Consider the following 24,496-nt stretch of genomic DNA (forward strand, 5'->3'; position numbering starts at 1 on the left):
CAATGTGATATTTAAAACACTACAATAAGGGGATGATGGGAAAAATAAATTCAACTGGAGACTGAAATCAAGCAATTTTTAATCTGTTCTTTGGCACATTCCCCTTTCTCTTTGGAAATGATGTCCTGTCATGCATTGGGGAGCTTGCTTAAGTGTGATTTACGCTAGTGTGTAGGATTTATAAAATATTATTAGTAACAGTACACTGAGCGTGTTCAGTAGGATAAATTTGCATAACAATCTAATGACAGCATTCATCTTCCTGTTCTTTTGATTATGCTAAAGCAACTTTATTTTGGGAGGACTTGGGAGTCTAGCTATATTTAATTGTGTGTAGTATAAACTTGGTATCTGGCACAGATCTACAATTGTTTGATTATCATCTCAGACTTTGATCCTAGTTTGTGACCATACTTCTGTAAAAAGTTAACAGCATCATGACTTCCAAGCTCACCAGTTTGCAATGTTGACCTAGAATGGAAAAGGCACACTCAAGCAGTACAGCTGGATATAATAGAGGCCATTTGGCTTTGTTTTAACATTGTTAAGATGAATATTTGCTTCAAAAGCAGAAAGAAAGTAAAATCCTATTGGATCTGTTGTTAATGAAATGCAGCAGTGACCTCTTCTGGTCAGAAACTGAATCCTTTTTCTCTTAAGTAATTCTTATTACAGTGTGAAGAATGGGTTGGTTGCTCATGTGTTCATTAAACACAAAACTAATTTGAATTTTTAGCCAGATACTAAGAGAACAGAACAAAACATAAAGACTTTGATATATATGGTGCCTTTCACATTATCACAAATTACTTTGCAGCCACTTAAGTGCTAAAAGTGCAGTCAGCATTGCAATGCAAAAATGTAGCAAGAAATTTGTGTACGGCAAGCTGCCACAAGCAGCGTTGTAATAATGAGTGAATGTCTATTTTAGAAATATTAAGTAAGGGATAACAATTAGTCAGGACATGGGAAATAATTCCCCTCTTTGTTCTTCAGAACAGAGCAGTGGAAGCTTTTGCCTCCACCTGAGAACACGGACTGGGCCAGGTTTAACGTTTCATCCAAAAGACAGCAAACTCAATATTTCACAGCTGTGTAAGCGCAGATTTTTGTACACGGGTCCCTGGCATAGGAACATTAAAATGTGTTGCAAAGTAAAAGGAAACTTAGCAATTTGCAGTAGCTCATGATGAACCCAACAGCAAAGTGTGGAGGATCTTTTAATTGGAGCTGTGTGGGAAATTCACAGGGACTGCTATCACCTTTACAACTGGTGTGACAAATGTGCTGGAGTTTACTTTTTACTTTTCCCTTTAAGTTTCTAACTAAATTGCTTCAATATTATTAAAGTCTCCCTTCTAGCACAATGTTATTTGGCTCAGGGACCCTGCCATGGTTCTTGCAAAAAAAATCAGATAGTTTTAAGGTATGGTTCTGAAAGCATGGTGTTGAGAAGTGAGCACAGCACTCCAGTTGTGGCCAAATTAGTGTTAATAAATTTAACATGAACTTCCTGATTATTATCCACTCTAGCCTACAAATTGGATTGATTAGCTCCTTGAAATTTCTCCCTACTCCACACCTCTCACCTCATTGATGTACCTGTTCAAGATTGCATAGCAATCACTTCTTGCCAAAATTGTGTCCATTGTGAAATTAAACCAGGCATTTCTACGCATTGTTCAGGGTAGTGCAACTAATGTTTCCCACCATCAGAATTACACCATTATTTGCACCACCCACACCTACCTTTACCAACATAAACTGAAGATAATAAGTGCAACTGATGACCATTGCGAACAGCCTTGGGAGAGCTAGGATTGTTGTTTTTATCATTATTTAAAGGGACAGTCTGCTGACATAAAGAGACCTACTGGGCAGCTTCACAACTCACAGCAAGGTGTCAGAGCAGCTTCAAATCCACAGATTATGTTCAAACTAACAGGGAAAACTTTCTCCAAACTTTAACTGCTGACATAGTTATTGCTTGGGAGCCTCAGTGGCAATACTGCTGGCAACACTCTTATCAGCAACTTCTCCAGATGAGGCATGGCAGGTCCTGCAGCTGCCACACCAGGGTGACTTGCCTCTGCTCAATGAGAAAGTGATGTGCCCTTCGGGTGAAGACTGCAGGTTCAGAATGGTTTATAACAACTAAAAACCCAGTAATTCAAAACTTTAACACTCTAGTTTCTCATCAGTTTCACAGTTTAATGAGGGTTTCAACATCCTCGCACAATGTCCCCTTTGAGACTGTAATCTGCCTGCTTGCTAGAAGTCTGCTTCCTTTGTGCATGCTTTTTGGTGACCCATCAAAGGTTCTTGCCATCCATGGGCAGGTTTCCTACTGGTGTCCAAGGCCAATTAAAAGATCAGTGGAATGACTGGCAGTCGGACATGAGTGAGCATGCTGCCCAATATGTCATGGGAGTGCCTCGTGGGGAGCACGGGGGGCATCAATGTCCCGAACCTGTGCAGATCATTCTTGCTTTCAAGGTGATCTGGGGCTTGGTGGCTTCTCTACCCTTGGTCTTCTTTATCAGGAATAAGTGCAACATTCCTGTGGAGTCTCCTCTTGTGCACTGCCCTCCATTCCTGTTCCTCACCATTTTCGTCTAAATGGAGGTAATGAAGGATATTGAGCAACCCCTTCATTATAATCTCATTGGAGGCCTGACCTCTGTATAGGGTAGGTACACAGTAGCAGTTTGTGAGGCTTAGTGGGAGTGCAAGTGTGCGTCTCTCCATAGTTTGCAGATTCTCAATTCTGGCTGATGCTATCCAAGCCAACTCCTACAGGGTCTTCTAATGGCAACTCAAATGGATGTCCTGGTAACTCTAACAGGTGTCCTGACACCCCCTCCCCTTAACTCCCCAACAGTAAAAAGGGAACATTCATGTAGTCACTTTGCTAAATAGATGAGAAGACAATAATTATACAGTGTATGGAATTGAGTTAGTACCGGGAAACTCCGAAACGTGTCCATAAGTGGATGTATTATTTTCAATACGTAACTCAAAACTGACAGAATACTTTGTTGTAGAACCAGAACAGTTGAACACAAGTCTGCAAAAGTTCTGAAGGGGCTTCATGGTACATTGGTCAGACCACACTCAGTGCAATTCTGATCACCACGCCACAGAAGATATACATATGTTGGAAGGGCTACAGAGAAAAGGAACAGCGCAAGGGCATGAACTATGAGGAAAGATTAGAGAAATATGAGCCTTGCAGTATAGAAAAAAAGTGGTTGAGGGAGGAGGGGAACTCATCTAGATGACTTCAAAGTGAATCAGTGAAGAAGGAACGGAAGACTTAAATGGAAACTGGTGAAAACCAAGTTTGAACATTTAAACAGGAAGCACTTTGCTGTGACATGATGCATATTTGAAAACTGCTTGAAGTGTCTGAGTTGGTGTCATATGTTATTTGCAGAGTAGATGTCTTTTCTCCCCATCCACTTTCAACACTGTTTCATCTCTCTGCATCCTTCCTCTGCCTTCACCTTTTTTTTCCTATCCCTCCATTCGTCCCCCCTTTCTCCATCTCTACAGCCTCGCCTCTCCTGTCTGACTGCTTTCTGACTGCTCTTTCAAGGGAAATAGATAACCTGTAATCATAGAGTCATACAGCACAGAAACAGGCTCTTCAGCAAACCACGTCCATTATTAAGGATGAAATTTTGGAGTACTTGGAAGTACATGATAAAATATGGCAAAGTCAGCATTGTTTCATTAAAGGGAGATCTTGACTGACAAATCTGTTAGAATCCTTTGAGGAGGTAACAAGCGGGTTAGACAAAGGAGAGTCAGTGAACATTATTAACTTGGATTTTCAGAAGGCCTTTGACAAGGTGCTGCACACGAAGCTCCAAAGCAAGCTAAAAGCCTATGGTGTTAGAAGCAAAGTACTAGCGTGGATAGGAGACTGGCAGAAGGCAGAGAGTAGGGAATAGAGGGGTCATTTTCAGAAAAGCTGCTGGTGACTAGTGGAGTTCCGCAAGGGTCAGTGTTGGGATAGTTCATGATCTGGATGAAGGAACTGATGGCATTGTGGCCAAGTTTGTTGATGATACAAAGGTAGGTGGAGAGACAAGTAGTGTTGTGGAGGGAGGGAGTCTGCTTTCTACCCTCCTCATCCCCAAGCCATTTTCTGTCTTTCTCTTCTCCTTCCTCATTTCCCATCCCTCCTGCTTTGACCATTCTCCCTGATAATCATTGCACCTGATCCAATTACAGTACCACACTCTAATCCCAATCTGGTTATAAAGAGACTCATAACAGAAGGTTCATTTTAAAATGGGTTAGTGAGGCAATTCAAGAGTTAATGGCTCAAACAGATGAATGTGCGGTCTTGATGGAAGGACACAAGACCAGATTTGGAGGAGGGCAGATCTTGGATGGTTGTCGGGCTAGAAGAGCTTATGGATTGGTTGGAGCAAGGCTGTAGATAGATTTGTAAAAACAATAAGGTTAAACTTTTAAAATAAAGATGCACGTCCATCAATTTCTCCGTTTGAACAGATCTGCTGCCATAATCACCAGCCCTTAACCCCAAGTATCCTTCTGTACACAAAACAAGGACAAACAACTGTATTAGATTTGTACATTGAAAAATTATTTTACTTAAACCTACAAATGTAAATTCACCGTTTTAAAGGCAGCTTGGTGAATGAACACAAGACCAAATCCAGAAAGCAACTACTGTAAGCGGGATAATTTTCAAACTTTGACTTCTGTGGAAGGACAACATGGAAAAGTGAAAATGTCTAGAACATGGAATACAAGGTTTAACAAGCACAGTGTTTTAAATGTAAAGATGGTTCTAAAAAAGATCACAGCTTTACCATTTTACATATTGTATTTTATCAGTCTGTCTTGCTGCAAAACTTCAAAACTTCAAACTTCAGGGTTTGTGCTTAAGAATTGCTCACAATTGGCTGTTTATACTAATTCTAAGTGTGCTGTCAGGGCAGGATTTTTGGAATGTGTTCAAAGCAGTTCAGTGTGTTTATCTTGAAGGAATATTTGAAGATATCACTCTCTTAATGATCTTACTTCTACTTTTCTTCCATTAGTGATTGAAAACATTAAAATGGAAGAAAGCACTGTTTCATATGTTGAGTGTGCTTGAAAGGCTGAAGGGAGCTTGTGCAAGATTGTATATATGGATAAGATGGATCATATAGCTTGTGAGAACTTGTAGGAGTGATCAGAGATTCATATTACGCAGCTGTATAATAGGATCAGGGCCTCCATTTTAAGTTGATATTTCAGCCCAATTAACCAATGTGAAATTTCTTTCCATTCTCAGCCAAATTCAAGGTGTGAACCTTAAAGTACTAGATATTTCTAATGTGTATATTTCAAAGCTATTGAGAGAAAGCTGGTGTTTAGGATTTGTCATTTTATATTAAAGGAGTGGATTCCAAACAGCAAGCCAAGCATGTATAAACTTGAATACCATGACTTCTGACTATCTGACTGGATATCCTGTCGCTCCCCTTTGATAGGTGCAAACCATTATCATAAGTCCCCATTACAAGGCACAACAGTGGTCCACTAATAAGAATCTTGACACTCCAAGTACAGAAGCTACATGAAAAAAAAACAAAAAAAGAAATGCCTAATTGGGTAGATTTCAATAAGATGTGAAGCAGATCCATTTGCATGGTTGATGGCATCAACTAACTGGATTGTAAAAGTACACTGACATGAGATTAGATCGCTTTGGTGCCCTAAGGTTACTTGGTGTGTCTCTGTCTCTCACTCTCTCTCTCTCTCTGTCTCTCTCTCTCTCTGTCTCTTTCCCTCCCCCACCCCTGCCATTTACTTGTGATACTTCTTTTGTCTTATTTCATGGGTGTTGGTGATTAGCTGGAGTTAATTGGCCGAGCAGGCGACAATGCTGTAAAACATACAGAGGAAACAAAGTCCATCTAACTGACTTAATGTTTGGCTCTCTAGTTTGGGAGTAGAATGGAGGTGGAAGAGATAACCGAGTTGTTAGTTTGTCTGCAAACTGTTGGCTTCCTTACCACCACCCACTTCCCCAGGAAAAAACTTTGTAATCGCTGTTGATTTTTTTTTGTGTGTAGTAACCCCACGTGAAGCAACTTGTCAGTTGATTTGCTGTGGTCACAGTGATGTGACATGCAGACCTTATGAGCTAGAATCCAGGAATGGAACCAAAAATCTGTGTGGGTTTAGAAATTATTTTTGAAGTCAGTGAAGAAGCAGGATTTTAACCATTGTAAAGACACTTTATTTCAACAGATTTGCTGTTGAGGAAGAGAGGGTTGGGTCAAAAGCCTTGATGTACTCATTACCACATCTTTAATATAAATCTCGTTTAACCCAGTTTGCAGATTTAGATTGGAAGTTTCGTAGTGGGTACTGGTAATATCTTTCATATCACTAAGGAAAGATGAATATCTTGCTTAATCTGTACTGAATCTAAATGGCAAAATGTTGTCAGTGTTCACTTTTTGCAAACTGTGTCAATTACTCTCTAGACCTTTGCCTCAATGAAGAGAACAAAAGTGATTGTAGATGAGAACATTGACAGAAATGAGGAACAAAGCAGAGTGAAGTCAAATCTGCTTTGCTTGTGTTAAAGCTGTGCCTCACCATATTGCTTCAGAAGGGGTAACTGTTGAACCTTTGTTAGCCAAACCAAAGTTCCTGGTCAGTACTAAAAGGCATAACGTAACACACATTACCAACATGTGTAATCATTGCGTCATCTGTTCACTCATTCAGCATTGAAATTGCTGGGATTGAAATATGGGGCAATGGTTGGAAACCACGATGACACTGTTATAGCAGTTTGCCAGAGGAGTAGTGGTACTGTGGTCCTCTGCAACCAGGATGCGTTTCTCGGAAGTAGGTGAACACTGTGCTGATACATTTTAATTACCAATCTGAGCCAAAGATATAAATTGGTTACCAATTTGCTAATCCATCAACTTTTATCAAAAAAAAAGTCATCCCAGTTTTCTGCAGACCTTATCATTGTAGGATAGTAGATATTTATTAGTCACATGTACATCAAAACACACAGTGAAATGCATCTTTCTGCATTACTGAGAATGTGCTGGGGACAGCCCGCAAGTGTCGCCACTCTTCCAGCGCCAACATAGCATGCCCACAGCTCTTAAAGTAACTTAGGAGTGACTTAAAAAAGAAAACTGTCAGAGTATTCAAAAAGGACTAGGTGTTGTCCTAATTTAAATCCCCTGGTTATAGAAGAATGTTGTAAGAATTTAATTCCTGAGCACTGTGTGGTCGAGACCATGCTTGAAATACATATAAGTGAGCCATTATTTATTTAGTGAGCCAGTTTCCCACTGAATCTACAAGAAAAGTGAACACCTGCACAATTTACCTTTATTGATGAGCAAAAATATGCATTTGGGATGACAGGCAAAAACCAGTACCTCCAAAGACTCTTCCCTTATTTCCTCTCAGTTAACAAATGATAAATGGTTGGAGGTTTTAAATTCATTTTGCTTATTCCATGATTAATTCAAGACTTAAATTGATGCCTTGAAGTGCAGTAGCTCTTGAAAGTGGAGTTTGTTGCTTGTTTTTCTTACTCTCCCATTGGCGGTGTCCCAGCTTTCACTTCTAAAGTCTAACAGACCAGTCATAAAGTTTAAGAACAGTCAGATTCGGTCATGAAAGTTTCTAAAGGTCAGGTTCAGTGAAATTAAGAAAACCACCTGCAATGGAAAAGTACTTTTTTTTAAAACAAAAAGTACTTGCATCAACAGTGCTTAAAGCAAGTAGGGGCTAAATGTTCATTACACTAATGAATGCCTTTGACGTAATGTATTCATTATCACCCAACAGTAGTGGTTTTGCTGTACCTTATTAATGGAGCATATTGAGACAATAGCAGGATGTGCTGGTTTATAATTGAGATGACTTATAGTTCATTAAACCACGCTATAAAACAGAATTTAAGAATCTATGGTGGCATGCTCATTGCAGTCTAATTGCATTTTACATGGAGAATTTCCAACAAGTGTGGTAGTCCACGGACCCCTGTTACTTCATTCCTTTTTTTTCAGATCTGCGACAAGACATGCTGGCTCTGCAAATTCTGCACTTGATGGACTTGCTATGGAAGGAGGCAGGCTTAGACCTCAGGTAGGCCTCCCACAGTTCACTTCCTTCAGCTGCCTTTCAACTGGCATAACTTTACAAACCAGACTGTGACAGTGTGTGCATGAACGTTTCCAGTTATTCCATCTGAAAATTTGAAGCACATTGAAAGGAAAACACTGAGCGGAAAAAGGAGACAGATTAGGCCTTAAGGCATAGTTAGCTTAGAAGAGTGCATATGGGTTCATTATGTGGGACCCTGGTCTTAACTTTGATGTGTTCACTGAGTTGGAGCATACTTTTTCCTAAAGATGATGTTACAGCTAGTACATTGGTGCATTCTTCCAGAATTTAATCCATCCACAACAAAGCAATCTTGAGTATTGTTGATTTAACATTTTTCTGGAGTGGCGAAGTAATTAAAAAGCAATAGAATAACTATTTAAAAGTTAAATCACCCATTATACGGTGCATGTATCACTTTGGCTCTGTAGCCTGTTTGTGATCTGAAATGCAGACTTTCGAGACAAAGAAGAATGAGCCTGTTTAATGCAAAAGACAAATTTGGATGCAGCTTGTGTTATAAATTTCAGTAATAGTATGTAATAGCACTGCAAAGGGAAACATCAGTAAATCATTTTAAAATGCAGTTAAAGGAAGGAAAAAGACATATTATTGCCAAGAATTGCTTGTAGTTCTGTCAGTCATTTGTACCAAATCTACAAAGGTTCAGCAATCAAATTGTTGATAAAAAGGGGCAGGATGAGATGGACTACACCCCGAGGATATGTCCTCAACTTGACTCTTGTCAAGCTGCCTTTCTAACCAGGATGTTTTTTCCCCTTGTGTTGACCTCATTGACCTCTGGGTCCAAAGAGCCTTTCATCACAGTTTGCTTTCAGAGGGGAAGTAGTTGGAGGTGTGCCCAGTAGAGTTGGAAGGAGGGCAAGTTAAAATGCTCTGGAATGGTACCAATGTACCCTTTGAACTTCTTGTACAGATGGGGTTCAATTGTTATTCTATGATAAGATGAGCAGCACTTCCCACTTTCAATATCGCAGGCACTAATTGGCTTCAGTGGCTTTATTGCCTTCCTTATCCCCTGCCAATCTCCCACAACAAGATAGATTATTTCTGGAACAGGCTGCTTTATAAAATGTATTGTTCATTGTCCTTAGTAATTATTTAGTTTATTCTTGAGCAGAGTTGAAGTCCAGACAGATATTTTAGAATAAGTAAGTCTCTTTTCCTAATCAGTCTGCAGAGCAGGGAAATGAGAGAAGTAAAGTGAATCTGGAATATTGTTTTAACCTGACGCAAATCTCCCATTCAATTTCAAGCAGCTTACTGCAAATTATTTACTACAAACCGGGCAGCAAATGTATGCCACCGCATCAGTCTTTTTAAATATAAGAATATGCAAATTTCATTTAAGACCGACCAATCGGGCATTTTAGGGCACCTTTGTTAGCTATTGTTGATCTACCTTCATTTTAGACACTAGCAATACATCGCTTTTCTGAATAGGCACATTAAACTTGTTTAAAAAAATTAGCAGTTATAGGTCCACTGTGCTCACCAAAATAGGTATTTGATGCTCCAGGTTTTAATTGTTTATATTTTGCTCTAAACTGAGAGAAGCCACAGAAGTATTTATGTGCCAGAATATCCAGGAAAAAAAATAGATAATGTCCTCAGCATCTGGAATTGGTAGACTTTCTTGGCCTTACTGCGATTTTTAATTCTGAATGAATGTGTGGAGACAATGCAGCGCCATCTGTTGATCTTCTGTGGAAGTGTACCAAAAATTCTGAATTTAGCCAAATTCCACAGAAAAGATTACTTTTTTTTATTGATGAGTTTTCTTTCAGAATTTCTGCTATAAAAGCAAATCAAGAAGTAGCATGCATGTAGAAGAGAACAATGATAGAAAGGATGCTTTGTGTTTGAAGCATAGCTTCATCACAGTAGTTGCTTGCAAAAAATCCCATCTTCAGTTCACCTGTTTTTTTTACTGCACAGTAAACGTGTCTGCTGTTTATTTCCAGGAGACATCTATTAAGCAGACTCTCTTCATCTGTGAGATTCCCACAGCACAGTGGTGCATCTAGTAGAGCCACTGCCTCTCAGCACCAGAGACCCAGGTTCAATCCTGACTTTGGGTGCTGCCTGTGTGGAGTTTGCACGTTCTCCCTGTGACCATGTAGGTTTCCCCCTGACATCCCCAAAGATGTGTGGGTTGATAGGTTAATTGGCTGCTGTAAGTTGCCCCTGTTTTGTAGTCGCATGGTGGAATCTGGGGGTAGTTGATGAGAAATTGGAGAGAATAAAAAAAAAAGGGAATTGGTGTAGGATTAGCATAAATGGGTGCTTGATGGTTGATGTGGAACGAAGGGCCTGTTTCTGTGCTGTATCTCTGACTTTGAAATAAAATTGCCTTCTCTTTATCATCATCGATATAGCCTTTGTGCTTTTCTTTTTCAGAATTGTGCCTTATGGCTGCCTTGCAACGGGAGACAAATCTGGTATTATTCAGGTGGTTTCTGCTTCAGAAACAATAGCCAATATCCAGCTAAACAACAGTAATGTTGCCGCTACTGCTGCCTTCAACAAAGATGCTTTGCTGAACTGGCTTAAAGAGAAGAATTCTCCGTAAGTTTTAATTTGTTGCTTGATGTATCCAAAGAATACATCAAGCAACAAAACAAGCAAGCAAGAATACATTAACCATCTTCTGTGCATGTGCATTATTGAATTCTTCCCTCACTTTTTCATGCTAATTTACACCATTCTCTCCCGCACAAAGCTGCTTACTGGGGAATTTCCTGACAAATGTAGTTTTGATGTTTGAGCTCCCTCTGATTTCTCTACAATTTACAAGTCTTGATTTGAGTCACTAATCAGGGAATGTTGAGATTACAGTCCCATGGGATATCCTTATCCAAATTTATGCAGGTGCGAGCCAAGTGGGTATTAGTGGTATGAAACCCCACCTGGTTTTCCATCTTTCCCATCCTGCCGAGTGGCATCAAAACCACATTTGGGAGAGATAAAAATAGTCAGTTTTTTTTTTAAATGGTGAGAGATTGAATTCTGGTGATGTTCCAAGGGATCTGGGTATCCTTGTACATACATTACTGAAGATGTGCAGAAACGTTTCAGCAGAATATTTCACGGTATGGCATATTTTTCATATGAAGAGAGGTTAATCAATACATGTCTGTGTTCTGGGAATTTAGTGAATGAGAGGAGATTTCATTGAAACATGTTGTACAAGATGTTGGTAACGGTGCACTTGGAATATTATGTTCAGTTTTGGTCACCTGCTATAGGAAAGATGCCGTTAAGCTGGAAAGAGTGCAGAAAAGATTTACGAGGATGTTGTGGGGACTCAGGGCTGGGTTATAGGGTGAGGTTGGACAGGTTAGGACTTTATTTCCTTGGAGCATAGGAGATTAGTGGTCTTATAGAGATGTAGAAAATCAGGAGGGGCATAGATCGGGTGGATGTACTCGAGAAACAAAGGACTGCAGATGCTGGAATCTAGATGAAAAACACAATGATGCTGGAGGTACTCAGCAGGCTAGGTAGCATCTGTGGAGAAAAGCAGGTGGTCAACGTTGACTGCCTGCTTTTCTCCACAGATGCTGCCTGGCCTGCTGAGTTCCTCCAGCATCATCGTGTGTTTTTCATCATAGGGTGGATGTACTCGGTCTTTTTGCCAGGGTTGGGTAATCAAGAATGAGAGGGCATAGGTTTAAGGTGAGAGGGGAGAGATTTAATAGGAACCTGACAGGGAAACTTTTTCTCACAGAGGTTCGTGGGTATGTGGAATGAGCTGCCAAAGGAAGTGGTTGAGGCAGGTACATTAACAATATTTAAAAGACATTTTGACAGGTTCATTGGATAGAAAAGGCTTGGAGGTGTATGGGCATCTTGGTTGGCATGGACGAGTTGGGCCAAGGGGCCTGCTTCTGTTCTGTATTACTGTAGGTAAAATTATTATGGGGTTTGACAGGAAAGGTGAAGGGATGGTGTTTCCCCTGGCTGGGGTGCCTAGAATCTAATCTCTCCCTTTAACTAAAGTCCTTCAATCCAGGCAACATCCTTATGAATCTGCTCTGCACTCTCTTTAACATAATAACATGCTTCCTGAAGTGAGGTGACCAGAACGGTGGTCTAACCAGTGTTTTGTAAAGTTACAACATAACGTCCCAACTTTTATATTCTGTGTCCTGATCTATGTAAACAAGCATACCATATGCTGCCTTTACCACCCTATCCCCCAGCATTGCCACTTTCAGGGAACTATGGACTTAAACCAAGGTCTTTCTCCTCATCAACTTTCCTTGGCACCTGACCATTTACTGCATATGTCCTACCCTTATTTGACTTCCCAAAATGCATCAACCCACACTTTTTGGGATTAAATTCCATCTGCCAATAATCCTTCCAATTTTGTTTGATCTGTATTGTGATGTAGCCCTTAGTCAACCTTCGTCCCTATCCACAACACCACCAATTTGTGTCAGCTGCAAACTTACTAATTATACCCTCTACATTTACATCCAAGTTGTTAATATATGTCACAAACAACAAAGATCCCAGCACTGATCCCTGCAGTCCACCTATGGTCACATACTTCCAATCAGAAAAGCATCCCTCCACTGCCACTCTCTGCCTCAAGCCAATTTAGAATCCAATTAGCCAGCTCATCTTGGATCACATGTGCCTTAACCTTCAGGATCAGCTTACAGTGCAGGACCTTTTCAAAGTCCACTTAGACAAAGTCTACTACTGTCTTCATCAACCTTAGTTACCTGGTGATTGAAAAGTCAATGTAACCAACGTAAAAATCAGAAAATGCTGGAAGTACCATCTGGTCAGGCAGAATCTGTGGAAAGAGAAGCAGTAACTTGGCTGTATGTTGCCTCAAGCCAAATTTTTGTCACAGCACTGAATGTTAAGATTTTTCAGTAATATTCCCACTTGAAATCCTCATTGCTGTATTCTTCATTTTTCCGTGGGACGTCGCTGTTATGTTCTATGTTATCTGATGAAGGCAGAGAACTTTACTGCTGGTGCAAGACTTAATGTGGTTAGGGGAGTCATCAGGCTTTTCCCCCAACCAATGTCTGTGTCTCCAACTATTATTAAATAATGGCGGGTTTGTTCTGTGTCCAAGTACCACGGTCTGTGTGCAGCGAACATGCACAAAGCTAAATAAAAATCATTAACTTTGAGACTTTGAGTAAACAATGAGCTGTTGTGAAAATATTTTGGATCATCCTGGGTTTGGAATGGCTTGGATTTCTGCCTAGGGTTCTAAAGAAATTCTTGCGCACATCTGAGAAAAATAACTACAGCCATTGGAAGGATTTAGCACAGATTCTTTTGACAAATCTATTCATTTCATCCGTGGCAAATTGTGACTTGCATGGCTTGCTGTAAAACTTTCCACAAATTGATGCCATTCTAAGTAGCAGTCATACTGAACATTCAGTTCATGGGTGAAGCAGAGTAGTTATTGAAAGGGATAGGGAAGTTCCTGCTGTCAGAATTATTTATAAGCACTGCTGTTTCTTAATGTCAGATCTTTGTAGACTTGCCTTAGTGTATTCTCAAAGAAATCCATGAAGGTGGTTTTATCACAATAGGTAACACGTGCACGATATGGTAGTATGATGATTGAATTATGAGTCTAGGAACATTCAGAGGCCAGCAACAGTAATGATGACCATAAAACTATTAAATTTGTCATAAAAAGGTTTCTGCTTCAGGTGGTCCACCTTTCTGGTTTGTGGAAACACATATTAGCCTTGAATGGCACACTGAGTCTTCAGTCATGTACTTTTTAACCCCAAAGGCAATGTGATTGACTCTCAACTGCTTTCAAATCAGCCTAGTGTGCCATTCAAGGCTAATATGCGTTTCCACAAACCAGAAAGGTGGACAACCTGGCACTGACTTAGGCACCAACTTAGGCACCAGGCAAGACAAATGTCAACCCAGCTCATCCAACCCTGCAGAATGCTCTTCACCGGCTCCTAGAGATCTGTGCGAGATGCAACTCAGTTAACATCCTGGCATTATCGTAATCGCAGAATCGTCCCTTGAACAAGGTCACAGGTTCCCGTCCCACTGGTAGACAGGATCACGCAAGGACACAATATACAATCAGGAAGGAGTGATCCTCCATATTAATTTCAGACCTCATGAAATCTTAGGCATCAGGCTAAGTCAAGGCAGGAAAATTTCCTGTTGGTTACCCTCCGGTAATTGGAAGCAGCTCGAGGACATTGGGATGGGTGGACCAGCTCAGTTGCCAAATCCTCAAGGAAGGAACTGGCGATTGGACTTCCAGCAAACAGCAAGAAACAAAAAAGAAAAAAAAAATGCTTGCCCTGGCTGATCGAACCTTTTACAGATGCATCTATTTATTACATTATTTATAAGAATGACAACTATTCAGGTTATGAGAAGTGAGCATTTACTCTCTCCATAAATGCTGCCTGATCTCCTGTTTAGTACCAGTCATTTCTTATTTCTGAATGCTGAAACTATTGCTTTTCAAAAGACCAATAGAAAACATTAAATTATCTTTTTTTCCTTCCATTATGTCCACAGGGATGCCCTTGAACGAGCAATTGAGGAGTTTACTCTGTCATGTGCTGGCTACTGTGTAGCAACCTATGTTCTAGGGATTGGGGACAGACATAGTGACAACATCATGGTCCGGGAATCTGGTCAGGTATGATCCAATAGTATTTGTAAAGCAATGACTTGGGATAAAACCATTAACATTAATCTCAAACTATTTTACTCTGAAGTTATAAATGACCAGCTGCTTATCTTGAAACTACATCCCCTCATTTGAGACTCTCCCCCCTACTGAAAACATCAACCTTTACCCTGTCATGCCACCTCAGAATCTTGTATGGTTCAATAAAGTCACCCCACATTCTTCTAAACTCCAAATACAGACCCAACTTCACTCGATGGGACAATCCTCTCATCCCAGGAATTAGCCCAGTGCATCTCCATTGGACTGCCTCCAATACTCCTATATCCTCTCTTGGGTAAGGACACCAAGAGCGTGGCCTCACCAGCACCCTCACAATTCTAACAAATCAGCAATTGTTTATTATGCAAATAAGATGATTGTTGCCACTGGCAAAGCAGCCCAAAGCAGTACCACTATAAATGGTTGCTGATGGCTGTGTTGACTTTGTCTTTCTGCCCACTAACCATGGGCATGCCAAGTTTTGTTTCAGTGCTGTGGTTTGTAGTCCACTGTCAGAACTATTAGCAACTAGTCTTGCTACTTGTGCTCTGAAATTGGTTCCAAGTTTTGAATGGCATATTCCACTACAACAGGTTTCTAGACGGTAACGCTTAAAGTAAATATTCTTACTAACCAATTATACCTCTCAAACTACTAGTTTGAGAGGTACATTAGTGTGTCTCTTAGCACAACACTGTTCTCAAAGGCACTAACTGCAGAACCGGCCGATACTTAGTAACAAGTTGACGGCAGTAGATCTGCAAACTATAAACATGTCCTTAATACAGAGTCAGCAGCAAGATGAGCAGCTCACTGTTAGAAGCAAGTTTTGGCCACAATTTTGCAAGAGTTACAGTCTTTTCTCCCCTTTTTCAAGCTGTTTCATATCGACTTTGGCCATATTCTTGGTAATTTCAAGTCCAAGTTTGGGATTAAGAGAGAACGTGTGCCTTTCATTCTTACCCATGACTTCATCCATGTCATACAACAAGGAAAAACTGGAAACACAGAAAAATTTAGCAGGTAAATAAATAGTCAAATTGTTTTCATGTTGTGGTTTCAAGAATGGAAACTATTCCAGAGCTATTGCTAACAATTTCTATTCAGCATCCTGTCAACTGGTATACTCATTCAAATGCACTTTCCTCTTCTAGCTTTTATTACAGTGTGGAGCTGACAGTGTGACCAAGACATTGCACACTCTACAATAGAACCTAATCTCTAACCCTGCATGGTATAGTTGTAATTGGTCATATGACATAAAACTTTAATAACAAAACTTGCTATAATTAGATAGATAAATATTAAGGTTAGACACTTAAACTTCAGACTTTGATACTATTAATATTATAATGGGTAGTTATATTACAATGTGTGTTGACTGTGCGTGACAGCTCACTTTCGCTTTTGTCATTAATCTCGAGCAATTCAGAGCAACCAGAGAACTATTGGAAACCTGCCCTTGAGATTGGCAGGTGCAGATTTTGCTGTCAAGTTTTCACTCTGCAGTTTACGTGGGGGTGAAGAGTGACTGGAGAGTTCTGTGCAGTTTCAGGTGGTGTTTGCATACATGCTGAGGTTTTTTTTTAAGTTAATGGAACACAGTTTATTATCTATAATTCAACTGAAGGGTTTAGGAATCCCTTGATATCCTTTTATTTGACTTCACTAGTGCACGTGTAAAATTCCCAATGTTGTACATCCAGTGAAATACCATTAAGCAAAGGCTAAACAATTCCCAGAAGCAGGGTGGAGAAATTGGAATGAATAACGATTCCTGGAAGATGTGGGCTTCAAGATTAATATTGGTTTAGACCAGAAATTGGTAGCGCAGCCTCTGTTCTCGAAGGCATTAACAAGTAATGCCCTGAGAGCAACATTTGATGTTATGGTAAACACTTTCATTTAACATGACCTCATGGATAGTGTTAATAAATAAAACTAAGTTATTTGACCATCATTCTGTAGTGTTTCATAGATGATGACAGACCTCTAGTTTACTAGCCCAAAGATTAGTTTTCCTGATTCATTCAACCCATAAAACATGCTTCCTCATAATGGAATAGTATTTCTTAAATCAGTTTAAAAAAACTTTCACATTTTGGTGCAGTTGATACCAACATTTATAGTCAACACTGAAGAGAAATACAGAAATAATCTTGAAATTGCCATCACAAGAAGAAATAATGGCACTAGCCTCAAGGGCTATGTCAAAAAGCATAACGTAGTGAAGGAGGGAAGGAGCTAATTTAACACAGAGCCATAAGTTGCAAAACCATGTTGATGTATCATGTAAGGTACAACTTTCAGAACATTTAGAGATGTGAAATATGCTATCTTTCAAAGGTTTCGTCAGTGTTGTGAAGAAGCATATTTAATTCTACGCAAGAATGGAAACTTGTTCATTACGCTGTTTGCGCTCATGTTGACAGCAGGACTACCCGAGCTAAGCTCTATCAAAGACATCCAGTATCTCAAGGTAAAACCATATTTCCTCATGCCTCCATTTACCTCCCACTCAAGTGCCACCCATCAGGGAGGAAAACAAGCACCATTTGCTATAGTTGTACTGAAAACTGTGCAGCCATGGATTGGAAATCTATCCATTTTCTCTACTTTGGGCTTTCTGAAAGTATGTTTCAATTCAGTGGCGCATTGAAAATGCATTTTATAAATGTGTTGATCTTTTGCAAAGCTGTAGACACTCTGTTTCACTGATTCCCTCCTTCCATCACCAGGACTCACTGGCTTTAGGAAAAAGTGACGAGGAAGCATTGAAGCAGTTTCGACAAAAGTTTGATGAGGCCCTTCGTGAAAGCTGGACAACTAAAGTGAACTGGATGGCTCATATTGTGGCTAAAGATGGGCGGTCCTAGCAAGAAATGAAAATACTACAGCCTGTTAAATTAGGGAGCATCTGGACTTCTGGCCCCAAATTACAGGAGGAATTCCCAGTTGTTGCACTCCATGCCTTCCAGCACAATTAGAACATTGCCTAATAAAGTGTATATACTGCAGGACCTTTGTTGACTTTGCACGCTGCAGGCTACTGGTTGCTTCAGTTCTGGATTTTTATTGGCATGGTACTAATGAAAGAGGTGTATATTTTCCAGATGTCAGAGATGACTGATACACAACCATTGAATGCTACTACTACAGATATTGTTCTGGTATTGGTTGTTGTTCATTTTAGTATCTAGTTTATAGTAGATTCATTTTTAAGTTTAAAGTTTTAAAGGTTTTATTCAAACAAAAATCAAGAGGACCATGGCAGGATCCAGTGAATGGGAATTGAGTATTTATATTATTCTGGGGAGCAGTAATTTACACAAATCCATACCATTGTGTAAGCAATCTTTTTCAGTCAATCCCTTCTTGGACAACCACGGCTGCTCTTTCATTGGCAATATTGTTGCAGACATTTCTTTTAAGTCAAGATAAACAATTCCATTTAAGCTTATAACCTTGAAGAATAGCTTGATGTAGAAATAGAGGAAAAAAACTGGCTATTTTATACTGAGCACATCTACCCATAACACTATTTTGAAGTTTGTTATTTTATGAATGATTTATTAAAGACCAGAGTGTTCTGCTGTGATCTTAACACTGAATAAGGAACATGTTTAGCAGCAGATTGTCATTTAGCTTTCTAATATATCAAGTCAACTGCTGTTTTCGTGAGTAATTCACTTATTCAGAGCAGTCTTTTTCTTTCCTTGATATGCAAGAGCTTTTGCTGTCAAGTTTTCACTCTGCAGTTTACATTGGGGTGAAGAGTGACTAGAGAGTTCTGTGCAATTTCAGGTGGTGTTTGCAAACATGCTGAGGTTTTTTTTAAGTTAATGGAACACAGTTTATTATCTATAATTCAACTGAAGGGTTTAAGCATCCCTTGATATCCTTTTATCATTTTCCAAGTTCATTTGCAGATGAAATGAAGTCTGGTTTGAAGTTCAATTCTGAAGTGCTGTCTGCTTAGGGGAAGGTTCATACTGTAGAGGTAGGAATGTCTCTGAAAGCACCATCATAAACTTGATGTAATTTAGATTGCATGTTCATGACATTTGGATTCCATGAGACTGTATAATTACATGAACACAAATGCCCAGTTGATAGACTAATGATGAATTAATTCCATTACTTTCCAAGTTTTTCACAATAGTTCTATGCTCAACCTATATTAGGATAAACAATTTTGCATGTTTGATGATAATCCATTTCAGCTCAGTTTTTGGGGATTCTTCATGGTTTGCTTGCTCATATCTAATGCACATTGACTCAAATTTCAAAGATAATTTGCCTCAGTCCAAATTTAGATAGCTGTTGGAGGGCAGAACCATTATTTAGGGCATTACCAATTTTACCTTTTTGATTCAGTTAAGATTTAATATCATCGTCATTAGTCTATCAAGTGGGCATATGTGCTCGTGTTTCTGTAATTATACAGTGGCTCATAGAATCCAAATGCTATGAACGTGCAATCTAAAGTACAGTTGAAGGTCATGATGGTGCTTTCAGAGAGATTTTTACCTCTATAACTTCCACTAAGCAGATAGCATGGGTTTGCTGCAATTCAGAATTGAACTTCAAACTGGATGTAACTTTATCTCTCTCCACTGCTGCTTATGGGAGGGGGAAACATGCATTGAGAAGTGAATGCACTTTTTTTTTTTCCGCATTTTCTTGCTACTGGTGCTATGCAGATAACCACTGTGCAATAGAAAATGTTTGTGGGAGAGAAAAGCCATAGCAGCCATTCAAAGCATTGTTGCACAAGCTGCCCTGATGGCTACTGTGGATGTGCAAGACTGTAATGGCTTTAACTAATAAAGCAATTTGTCCCCCATCTCTTTACTTTTAAGACAAATTAAATGAATTTTTATTATGATCAAAGACTTGACATTACTTTGAGTTTCACCTAGCTGAATATTGGTAAAATAGACATTGAGCACAGATTACTCTTTCCAAAATATTTTAACTCCCAAAATTTCTGCTTGCAAACCAAACCTGTTCAGCCATTATGCTTCACCTTAGTGATTTTTATTTGCACAGTTTAACACAAAGTAATTAATAACACTTAAGTGCACTTTAGCCAATAAAATGATTTAAGTTTCTTGATGGAAACATACAAAACTGAACTAGTAAGGATACTTTTGCACACCTGAAATTGTCACAATTATATACAAATTCATATCATTACAGCCTAGCTCCTTTCAGATTGGACAACCAAAAGCTATTCACAGTAGTGCTGGTCTTTCTCAAAAGCCATCAGTGAATAACACATTGAGATCCACCTGTTCAAGGAACCAACAAATGAAAGTTAAAGCTAACATTTGGGTTTACTACTGCTTTGTATGTTATGAAATAATGTGCCAGTTTCCAGTTACCAGCACATGACAGTCATACCAAGATGTCATACCAGCTCAAGAATAGTTGAGCAAACATTAAGCAAGCATACAAACCAACTGAAAAAGCAGTTTAGAAAATACAGAAGGAGAAGAGGAAGAACCAATCATGTTCGATGTTCTAATGGTGATGCACTGTGTCTGCTAGGCTCTTTGTGTGCCAAGTCTTGGTGATAGTGATTTATTCGTTTTAAATATATATTCAATGTTTCTTACCACATCTCAACATTTTCCCTCACCTATCGTAGCTTTTGAAAGGTGGGATGTTTATTGAGCAGACTGCTCCTTGGCTGCTGCCAATGCTGCTTTACCATGTCCAAGATATACCCGAGGCAGGGAAATATGCACCTTTCTATCAGTCTTCCCCACCCTTACAAACAGAGTGCTGTAACAACCTTCTGACCAACAGCCATCACACTTGCCATCTGGCAATAGCAGTGGTTGAATGTCTGAGATTGGGATTTGAGCCAGTAACCTTCCTATTGGCGTTAAAATACTCCAGTACCAGTGCTACTGTTCCACTTTGTATATTGTTTATTATAGTGTATTGCTACTACTGATGTGTAGATTTGTATAGCATTATCATGCATTAATGTTTTGTTCAAGGGCTTGGACAAAACCCCTAAACTGTTACAAAAAATATTACAGTTTAATTCCAAGTCTTTCCAATGTATGTACAGTATTTCAGGAAACTGTGCCTTTTAAAGCTTGAATGTACTGATGTTACAGAAGTGTTTCTGTATTTCTTTCTGGTGTGATCACCTAAATGTTACATTTAGGATGTAAAAAGTGCAATGATGCACGTTAAATGTATGTCAAATGTATATTTTGCTTTAAATAAAAACTTTTTGTAGAAAAATGTTCACTACTTGTTTCCTCTATGAAATAACACTTGCATTGTTTGCTATACTGAAGGGAAACACATTTCATACCCCAAGGAGAAAGACCTCCAATTCAACTGCAAGCTTGTTGTAAATTTGATAGCTTAAGTGGGGAGGGGCAGGGGGTTGGAGAAAGGGGGCATTCCCGGTTTGCCGCCTTGCTTTGTGACCTCTGATCGGAACACAAAAATAATGGCTGCTTCTTGGAAAGGAAATCCAACAATGGACATCAAGACCATTCCAAATTTTGATTAAGATTCCAAAATTAAAACTAAAATTGGCCAAAGGGGTGAATGTATTTTTAAACAATATGGTATGCAAGTGCTTATACAAAAATACATTGGCTAGTAATAACTAGTTTTACAGAATTACAAACAATACTCCTTTAGGGCTTGTAAAAAGGCAAATCAACTGCATTAAACTGATTGTATAGAATAAGCACTAAACTACTTAAATTAGAAAGAAACAAAAAGGGCTGGTTAATGCTAACAGCTCCCTGGTAATTCCATAGAGCACTGCATGCTAGCTGCAGTGTGCACCCCAGTGTATTCCAGACCCCTTGCTTCACAACTGGGCTTGATCCTTATTATTGGTTGGTTATGCACAAATAGACAAAGTTCTGTAATTAAGTCTGCACCTTAATTGCGGTGCAGGCCAGAAACCAACACCAAAGAACCACAATTACGACAGGTCCACATAGCCCCTGACAGTCAGGTAAATCTCAAAACATAGAACACTACAGCACAGTACAGGCCCTTTGGCCCACAATTTTGTACTGACATTTTATCCTGCTCTAAGATCTATCTAACCCTTCCCTCCCACATAGCCCCTTATTTTTCCTATCATTCCTGGGTCTATCTAAGAGTCTATTAAATGATCCTAATGTATCTGCCCCCACAACCTATGCAGGCAGTGCATTCCATGCACCCACCACTCTCTGTGTAAAAAAACTTACCCCTGACATCCCCCTTATACCTTCCTTCAATCACCTTAAAATTATGTCCCCTCATTGTTAGCCATTGTTGCACTGGGAAAAAGTCTCTGACTGTCCACTCGATCTGTGCCTCTCATCATCTTCTACACCTATCAAGTCACCTCTCTGAAGAGAAAAGCCCTAGCTCACTCAACCTATCCTCAAGACATGCCCTCCAATCCAGGTAACAGCCTGGTAAATCTTCTCTGCACCTTCTCTAAAGCTTCCACATCCTTCCTATGAGTCGACCAGAACTGAACACAATACTCCAAAGTGTGGTCTGACCAGAGTTCTATAGAGCTGCAACATCACCTTGCGGCTCTCGAACTCAATACCCTGACTAATGAAGGCCAACACTCCATACGCCTTCTTAACAACCCTATCGACCTGCGTGGTCTATGGACGTGGACCACGAGATCCCTCTGTTCCTCCACACTGCTAAGAATCCTGCCATTAACCTTGTATTCTGCCTTCAAATTTGATCTCCTGAAGTGTATCACTTCATACTTCTCTGGGTTGAACTCCACCTGCCACTTCTCAGCCCAGCTCTGCGTTCTGTCAAATATCCTGTTGTAATCTACAGCAACCTTCGACACTATCCACAACACCACCAACCTTTGTATCCTCAGCAAACTTACTAACCCAACCTTCCACATCCTCATCCAAGTCATTCATAAAAATCACAAAGAGCAGGAGTCCCAGAACCGATCCCTGCAGAACACCACCGGTCACCAAGCTCCAGGCAGAATACGTTCCCTCTACAGCCACTCTGAATCCACACAGCCAGGTTTCCCTGGATCCCATGTCTCCTGACTTTCTGAATAAGCCTTCCGTGAGGAACCTTATCAAAACACCTTACTAAAATCCATGTACACCACATCCACTGATCTACCTTCATCAATGTGCTTTGTCACATCCTCAAAGAATTCAATCAGGCTCATGAGGCACGACCTGCCCCTCACAGAGCCATGCTGACTGTCCCTAATCAGACTATGCTTCTCTAAATGCCCATAAATCCTGTCTTTAGGAAATTTGCCCACCACTGAAGTAAGACTCACCGGTCTGTAATTCCCAGGGTTATCCCTACTCCCTTTCTTGAGCAAAGGAACAACATTTGCCACGCTCCAATCATCTGGCACTACTCCTGTGACCAGTGAGGACGCAAAGATAGTTGCCAAAGGCACAGCGATCTCTTCCCTTGCTTCCCGTAAAAACCTTGGATATATCCCATCCAGCCCCAGTGACTTACCTATCGTAATGTTTTTCAATAGTTCCAGCATATCCTCTTTCCTCACGTTGACATGCCCTAGCATATCAGTCTGTCGTACACCATCCTCACAAACATCAAGGTCTCTCTCTGGTCAATACTGAAGCAAAGTATTCATTAAGGACCTCTCCTACCTCTTCCGACTCCAGGAACATGTTTCCTCTTTTATCCCTGATCAGTCCTACCCTCACTCTAGTCATCCTCTTATTCTTCACATACGTGTAGAATGCCTTGGGGTTTTCCTTGATCCTACTCACCAAGGACCTCGTGCCTGCTTCTAGCTCTCCTATGTCCATTCTTAAGTTCCCTCCTGGCTATCTTGTAACTTTCCAGAGCCCTGTCTGATCCATGCTTTCTAAACCTCAGATAAGCTTCTTTCTTCCTCTTGACAAGATATTCTACATCTCGTGTCAACCACAGTTCCTTCACCCTACCATCCTTACTCTGCCTCAACGGGACAAACCTATCCAGAAACCCATGCAAGTATTCCTTAAACAACCTCCACATTTCCACTGTGCAATTCCAAGAATATCTGTTCCCAATTTATACTCCAAATTTCCTGCCTAATAGCATCATAATTCCCCCTCCCCCAGTTAAATACTTTCCCATATCGTCTGCTCCTATCCCTCTCCAAGGCTATGGTAAAGGTCAAGGAGTTATGGTCACAATCTCCAATATGCCCTCCCATCGAGAGATCTGAAACCTGATCAGGCTCATTGCCTAGCAGCAGATCCAGTATGGCCTCTCCTCTGGTTGGCCTGTCCACATACTGGGTCAGGAATCCTTCCTGTACACACCGAACAAACTCCGTCCCATTTAAGCCCTTTGCACTAAGGAGGTGCTAATCAATATTAGGGAAGTTGAAATCATCCATGACAACAACCCATTAAAACAACAGATGTCTCAAAGCATTTCAGTTTTCATTAAGTGCACATACTCAATTTTAACTATGTTACTGCTACCATCTGTCCCTAAACAGAATTAAGTTCTTTTTCATTATTAACCATAATTACTCAATTGATATCCAAAAAATACAGATTTTAATAAGGGTTTAAATGTACTTGGAAAATTTAAAAA

The 24,496-nt window shown here is 40.0% G+C and overlaps 1 protein-coding gene across 3 annotated transcripts in view; it reads left to right on the forward strand.

Annotated features, from left to right (window-relative positions):
• The window catches only part of pik3cb (phosphatidylinositol-4,5-bisphosphate 3-kinase, catalytic subunit beta), a 158,873-nt gene extending 141,066 nt beyond the window's left edge, over positions 1–17,807 (forward strand). For all 3 annotated transcript variants that reach the window (XM_052018267.1, XM_052018265.1, XM_052018268.1), the window contains exons 18-23: positions 8,076–8,154; positions 10,594–10,761; positions 14,737–14,860; positions 15,771–15,916; positions 17,240–17,372; positions 17,632–17,807. In XM_052018267.1, coding sequence (XP_051874227.1) covers positions 8,076–8,154; positions 10,594–10,761; positions 14,737–14,860; positions 15,771–15,916; positions 17,240–17,372; positions 17,632–17,769 — 788 coding nt within the window. In that variant the 3' untranslated portion in view covers positions 17,770–17,807. The remainder of the gene's footprint in view (positions 1–8,075; positions 8,155–10,593; positions 10,762–14,736; positions 14,861–15,770; positions 15,917–17,239; positions 17,373–17,631) is intronic.
• The last annotated feature ends 6,689 nt before the right edge of the window (positions 17,808–24,496 follow it).

The sequence above is a fragment of the Pristis pectinata genome, chromosome 6 (assembly GCF_009764475.1).
Source record: "Pristis pectinata isolate sPriPec2 chromosome 6, sPriPec2.1.pri, whole genome shotgun sequence".
NCBI lineage: Eukaryota > Metazoa > Chordata > Chondrichthyes > Rhinopristiformes > Pristidae > Pristis > Pristis pectinata.